Source organism: Fundulus heteroclitus, chromosome 7 (assembly GCF_011125445.2).
Source record: "Fundulus heteroclitus isolate FHET01 chromosome 7, MU-UCD_Fhet_4.1, whole genome shotgun sequence".
In the NCBI taxonomy this organism is placed as follows: domain Eukaryota; kingdom Metazoa; phylum Chordata; class Actinopteri; order Cyprinodontiformes; family Fundulidae; genus Fundulus; species Fundulus heteroclitus.
In genome coordinates, this window is record NC_046367.1 from 4,106,723 (window position 1) to 4,113,913 (window position 7,191).

Below are 7,191 nucleotides of genomic sequence, written 5' to 3' on the forward strand. Positions count from 1 at the left end.
GCGAGATCGTTTTGATACCATGGATTTTGCGAACGCAAAAAACGAGAGATGCGGGTAGGAGACCGAAAAGAATTATCAGAAGCAATAAATAGCTATGTGGACATCATCTGTGAGAAAAATCTGCCGCTTCAACGATTAATGCTTCATAACCGGTTCAATGTTGTGTTTTTCATAATGTTGTTGTGTTTTTCTTAATGTAGTTGTATTTTTCAATATGCAGTAGTGCTTTAAAATTTGTAGTTGCAGTTTGCACTTCGGGGCCACCGTTTGCACCCTTTTTCCTTCTTACACTTGAGTTCAACACAGCCACTCGGGCAGAACAACACTACAATGTGGCGCACATCAGAACCATGAACATTGTAGTGAGCACCTACGCAGTGCTGACAAGTCGGTTTCATTGCCTGGAGTTGCGCTCGTACATAGCCCAGAAATGGTTTAGCAGGTCATAGTTGTCTGCTACATGTTTCACAGCATTGCCCACTGCCACAGGTTGGAAGATGCTCCGCTGACTATGGAGGACACTAAAGTCTGGCCATATATGGGCTAGCCTGATGCATCAGGCATGCAGACACAGGGCAATCTGATTTAAAGCCTCTACTCATGAGCCATTTGAAGTGTGCATTTTATTGAAATAATTTATACAACTGAAGAGAGATGATAAACACCATGATTAAATATTGTGGCATATTTGGAAACAAACCAGATAGAATTGTAACAGCGACATGAGAAAAAAAAGATGAATGTAAAACATGATCACTGTGACATTTACCAGGTCTCTACTTTCTGTTCTTTGAAACAATATTCCTATCTGGGGCTTTGGATTTTCGCAGGTTGTACTGGTGGTCACTCGTGCGCTCTCCTCCTCTTCATTCACTGGCGGCACAATTGAAGGACCACTAGTGCCAGCTCGTCTGGCCAGACACAGCACTGACTTGGTGCCTTGTGTGACCTGCATTGGCTTAGGTAGGCATTGGAGAAAGCGTGCAACATTTGATACAGATCTGACCTCCTGTGCAATGTACCATTCTGCGTTCATTTGATGCATTTCTTGTTGCAGCATTTGCTGATCACTGTTATTCCAAAAAAGGAAAAAACAAAGCAACTGGACTTGTTTTCCGTAGTTGAAGACGTTTCGCTTCCTCTCACGGAATCTTTCTCAATTCAAAAAGTCTGGAGTAATGTGGAGTAACAAGCTTTATACCATTGCCCAACAAAGGCCTTAGATAACATGCAAATTCCATCGAAACAGGTCCACCCCTTAGTAATGGGCGGTCGTTAAAGCCATTAAACCAGCAGAATGGACCAGTAACGACTCCATGACCATGACCATGACCATGACCTGGATGACTGAGAATCTTTACCAGCATACTTGATCACTGTTATTACATTTAGGATGCTTTTGGGGTCCCCTGGGGCGTTTCCTTGTGTAAAATGACAGGAGGAGCACAGCAACAAGTTTCCAACATCTAAGAAATATTCTGCAGTTGAGAATAAAGGGATGAGCATTACTGGGTAATGGTTATGGTGGACATATTTAAAATAATAAAGTCACCTTAAGTATGGAATCTTGTAGTACTGTATTTGCCAAAATACAGCAAATTCATAATGGATAAAATAAATGAGTTATTACGGGCCCACTTTGGTTTACTATTTTTAAGTCAAGTGAGTCATATGTCCTTCATTCCAACAATCTGCTCATCACAAAATGATTCCTGTATCCGTTACTCGATTGAAGAGATAGGCTTTAGGGGTCTTGACAAAGTGGGCTGAATTTAAAGGAGGAGAGGCGAAGGAAAGCAACAGGGGGGGGGGGGGGGGTAATTAGAAACAGGTGAACTGAGGGATACAATTAAGCTGAAGGAAAGGAGTGTTATGCCAGAAACCTGTTTGATTATGAGTATTATTAATAATTTTAATTTGCCATTATAATCTTAATAATAGATTATTCAAACTCAAATGGTAGCTATATGTTATATGAATTATTATTCTAAAGTCATTATGGCCTCACACCACTCAGACAGAGGAGGCCTGGAGACAAGATGTCTGTGTATAAGATCCACTGTTGCTGAGTGCAAGGCTGAATGCTGCGTAGATACTGTGCAGCATGGTGTTTGCCTAGGATAGACTGTCTTTGTTATGTCTCAAGCCAAGGCCACTGTGCAGTATTAGGGGGAGCCGAAAAGCGAGAAAGGCAGAGACAGGGCAAATGCAGACTGCAGTGGAACCGTGGGGTGCGATTACTTTCTATCTATGTGATCTCTGCTCTGTTTCTCAATAAAAGTGCTGGAACGTCATTACCACCGTCTCCTCATTTAGTAAAGATGGGAACTCAGTTATTATTGTTTAGAATTCTATCTACGATTCCCAGGCTCTATGCACAGCTCCACATCTTCCTGAACCTCAGCAGCTCCTTTGCTTCCTGCCTTTCAGTACTGGACAGAGTGATTAATCCAGGTGTGTCTGACCTCAGTAACCAGCCAGACACACCTGGATTAATCAGGAAAAAAGGGAGCTGCTGAAGTTCAGGCAGTAGTGGAGCTGTGCTTATAACCCATTACTGAAATAAATTAATCTGCTTCTTTGAGATGCACAGGCCTCTGATGCGGCCAGTTGACAGTAAGAAACATATATCATCCTTTACCTGCGGGCTTGACCGCTACTTCTTTTTGATGTTAATACAGAAAAACCTATTGCTCATGGGTATGTAGATGTGAACAGAATAAGTATTTATTGCACTTTTTTAAAAGGTGGGGGAACACTGTCTCCACAGACAGCCACAGGCTAAATGTTTGTATTTACTGGTTTTTCTTTTCCTCATGTCACTCTCCCCTTAGGAGGCGTCAGAGCTCTTTGGGCCCCACAAAATTGGAAAGCCCTGCTAACCACCCTTGACCCCTCCACTCCCACCCCCACCACTTTGCCCCAACCCAGAGACACGGTTCTAGTTTTCTATTAATAACACTATCAATGTATTAATTTTATTAATCTTAGTGTCAGGGCTCAGCGGTGCGGTAAGCAGATCTGTCCTTTTTTTTGTTGTGTTTTCCCCTCTCCTTCCACAGATGACTTGCAGCTGACAGGTGGGCGTGCCTCACACCTGCAGCTCGTTGCAGCGCTGAGGGCTGGGAGTTAAAGGGAGCGATCTGAAAGCCAGAAGTCGCCAGTGTGTTAACGTACCTCCCGTGGTATGCTTCTGTGGCCACTGTCAGATGACAGCCTCTCATTTTTTGCTTCTTATTGCTCCTTTTTGTGCTCCAGGTGCCAGCCTCTGATTCCACTCAGAGTGTGTCCTCGTTCAGGCCACTACCACTACCCTGAAAACCGTTACCTGAAACTTCTGGCAGACAACATCCCTCGTTCCCTCCCTCGGTGGCTGCTCTAGCTCCCCTCCGCCATCAGCCGCCCTCCTGTCGCTCAGTCATCTGCCGGTAGTGTAATCCCACCACTGGGTTCCTCTTCACGCTCCGCTCCCCCCGGATAGGTCTTACGAACCTGGTGGTAAGCATCACTTTCCCCTCTTACTTTCCTGCTCCGTTTCTCAGTTAAAATCTCTTCTTCTCCGTCTCGCAGATCCGATCCCGTTCGGGTCCGTCCGAGGCCTCCTCAAGCTCTGCCACGTTTCATATGATCTGTCAAGCTGTGTAAATAAATATCGCCCAAACTACCTGCCTTCTATCTGTGTTCTGCGTGTGGGTCAGACTCCTACCAAACATGACACTTAGGATATACTAAAAGTGTGGAGAGGCTTTTACACATCATTTTTGTTGTTTAAATATTAATAAATTTGTTAATGTCTGTAAATGAAACCATTACTGTCCCCATTTCCTAATTTCATCTTGATGAGATGTATTGATTGTAATCCATGAGTAAGAAATGTCCCCAGATTTGATTTCAGAAATCTGGTCGCCTTACTCTTGGCGGAGTCTGCTTATAGTCAAACCAAAAACAACACAGCCAAAATCTTTTATGAAATGCATGCACACACATCAGAAATATCCAGCACAGTAAAAAGCAAACTCCGTCTTGGAGTAATTAAGCATTAAACTAATTCTTAATAGGTTCTGCCCAGGCACAAAATATCTCACCTTATGGGTGAAAAAGAGAAATAAAAAGGGGGAAGTCCCATTTACTTGTGGTGTCTCAGGGGATATCCCGGCTCCGAATCGTGACTTCTGCAGCGCTTCGGCGATTTCAGGTCCGTCAGGCAGCAAGAAAAGGGGGAACCCCGAAGTCTCTGGGCTCTGTCTGCCTTTTGTTTGGCCAAAAAAAAAGGGGAGCTTGTGACGATCACTGGGAGAAAGTGGCTTCCAGTAGGATCAAAATTAATTCAAAGTCCTTTTAAAGTCGACCTCCTGCATAGGAAAACAGGGATAAGTTTGATTCAGAAGCTCTCGGCCGTGCGAGAAATCGAACACGTGCCACCTGGGGGAATCCCACGGGGGAAAACAGCTGTATGTCTTCCCAGTTAGCGTGGTGCCAGCGAAGAAGGATGAGTTGAGTGCGCCAGGCGCTTTTTATGTCATATCATAGCAACGTTATCTCGTTGCCAGGGCTGGTGGTCACGTTGACCATGTTGCATGCTGTTGAGCTGGTGTCTGTTGACCATATTGCATGCTGGGAGCTGGAGTCTGTCACGTCATAACATGGCATTACAGGAGGGATGGGGGGAAACATAATTAAATTAATAAGGAACAGCTCTAACAGAACTACAAAAATAAAAAAGCTAACTCAAAAGAAACTAAACTAAGGAAAGGCAAGCATAAAATAAGGATCTAATATGACTGCTAGAATAATAATGAACAACCAGACAGAAACTGAAACTAACAACTACCAGAATTTATAATAAACATAAATGCTAAACAGAAAACTAAACCAAAGACAAACACAAGGATCTTAGGATAAGCATCACAAAATATCTATATTGCAGGATCCCCAGAGAGCTAGTGTAGACAGTGACATCCCTGGGGATCCTGACATGAATAAGTGTATATATAGCTACATAGAAGCAATACACACAGTACACACCAATAATTTGTATAGTATAAAACTCAAGTATTATTAGTATTATTCATAATATTAATAATAATAATAGCTTCATTACAAGAGTCATCTTCTTTGGTGACCAAAACACCACAGGTGTGCGCCAACTTATTATGCCCCGCCTCTACATAAACACAGGGAGGAGTGTTATATATATAGGACAGTTGTATGGCAAAGAGAATGAGGCATTAAAGCAAACTGAACAGCTTCTGTTCACCTTCTCTATCTAATTATGAAAACTGTTGAAGACGCTGAACTTTGCTTCCCACTCCTGCCTAATTCATCCTGCAGAAAGACTATGCTGCCTTCATCTGTATCCCTCGTTATTCACTTAACATTTTCTTCCATCTCTTTACTTACTGTATTTCTTAACCTACTGGTCATCATCTCCATCTGCCACTTCAAGTAAACAGTTTTTTCCTCTTTTGAAAAATACACAAACAATTTGTAAAAAATGTTTTTGGAACAGCTTGTTTGGTAAACCTTACAACCACTAATAAGATGCTGTTGTTTTATCATTTCTTTAGGAAGCTCCATAGCCCCACCAATATCCTCCTGCTCTCTCTGGCTGTCTCAGATTGCATGGTGGGATTCCTCATTTTATTTCAAATAGTTCTGATAGATGGCTGCTGGTATCTTGGGGATATTATTTGTGTACTGTATGTTAATCTGGACTATGTTATCACTTCTGTCTCAACAGGAACAATGGTGCTTATTTCTGTTGATCGTTACATTGCCATTTGTTATCCCCTGTATTACTCCAGCAAAGTCACTGCAGAACGAGCAAAGATGTGTGTTTCTGTGTTTTGGATGTGCTCAATTCTCTATCATTGTGTTTTACTGAGGGACAACCTACAACACCCAGGCAGGTATAATTCCTGCTCAGGAGAGTGTCTAGTTTTTCTAGATTATATTGAGGGAGTGTTTGACCTTTTATCGTGTTTTATTTTCCCTGTCACTATTATCAGCATTCTGTACATGAGAGTGTTTATAGTGGTCGTTTCTCAGGCTCAAGCCATGCAGTCTCATGTTGCAGCTATCTCATTTCAGGATTCTGTGAAAGTCACAGCTAAGAAATCTGAAATTAAGGCAGCATTAACACTGGGTGTAGTTTTAGTTGTGTTTCTCATATGCACCTGTCCATATTTCTGTATTACACAAATTACAGAAAATGCAGCAGTCAGTACTTCATCTGTGACGTTTATTCTTTTTTATTTTAATTCCACCCTGAACCCACTGATCTATGCAATATTTTACCCCTGGTTTAGGAAAGCTGTTAAACTAATTCTTACACTGCAGATTCTGAAGCCAGACTCGTGCAACACCATCATAGTTTAAAGAAAGTTCAGTTTTCTTCATAGTTTATAAAGAGCCACTTCTGGATGTAAATACATCCTTTAATAGTCAAAACATTGCGTCTGATTGAACTTTGTTGTCCTAATTGTTATAGGGATGTAATGATATTTTCCTGTCTTGTTACAGATCATAGCATCATCCTAGCAGAATAAGAAAAACATAAAAAATAAATAAAAAACATAAATAAAAAAGTTTAAAAAGTAAAAAACTGAAAATTGGTATGTGCATATGTATCCAGTCCCTTTGGTATGAAGCCCCTATAACATTTGTGTGCAACAAATTATGATGAGATCCATCCTCTTCAATGGAAAGCATGTGGTACAGTAACAGACCTGTCAAGAGATAGCTGCCCACCAGAATTCACATACTGAGCCAGGAGGGCATATATAAGAGAGGCAGCACAGAGACCAAAGGTAACCTGAAAGGAATTTGAGTGCATTACAAAAAGATTGGAGTGTCTGTCTATAAGAGCCGTAACATACTTAGAGGTAGGCTTTATGAAAGAGTGGCCTGAAAAAAGCTATTATTAAATGTTAAAGGGATCCATGATTAGTTGGATATATTGGCCTAAAAATGTTGTAATTTTCTTATAAACTTAAATAAGAAATGAGTCTGATATGTAAAAACTCATAGTTACGTATATCCTTTGTTACATTTTTAACTTATGGAGGTTGACATTTTTTTATTTGGCAATACATGCTAGGTTGAAGATGTGGTTAGGTTCTACTAGATTGGAACCTACAGTGTTAAAGGTAGGAGCAGCGAGTTTAGTAAAAGTGTAGATAAGTCCCTCTT

At 41.3% G+C, this 7,191-nt stretch overlaps 1 protein-coding gene and 1 long non-coding RNA gene across 2 annotated transcripts; both read left to right on the forward strand.

Moving 5' to 3' along the window:
* LOC110367162 lies at positions 1-2,862 on the forward strand. Its single transcript, XR_002427268.2, has 3 exons — positions 1-54; positions 831-963; positions 2,835-2,862. It is a non-coding gene; the product is annotated as an uncharacterized LOC110367162 (long non-coding RNA).
* Positions 2,863-5,272: 2,410 nt separating this feature from the next.
* Positions 5,273-6,378, forward strand: LOC105919648 (trace amine-associated receptor 13c-like). The gene is made up of 2 exons (XM_021312016.1): positions 5,273-5,445; positions 5,568-6,378. Exons 1-2 carry the CDS (start codon positions 5,273-5,275, stop codon positions 6,376-6,378), a joined length of 984 nt encoding a protein of 327 aa, XP_021167691.1.
* Positions 6,379-7,191: the final 813 nt, after the last annotated feature.

Coding starts and splice junctions, on each gene's coding strand:
- LOC105919648 (XM_021312016.1), top strand. CDS start 5,273: ATGAAAACTGTTGAAGACGCTGAACTTTGCTTCCCACTCCTGCCTAAT. Junction 5,446..5,567: donor ATCTCCATCTGCCACTTCAA/GTAAACAGTTTT, acceptor TCATTTCTTTAG/GAAGCTCCATAGCCCCACCA.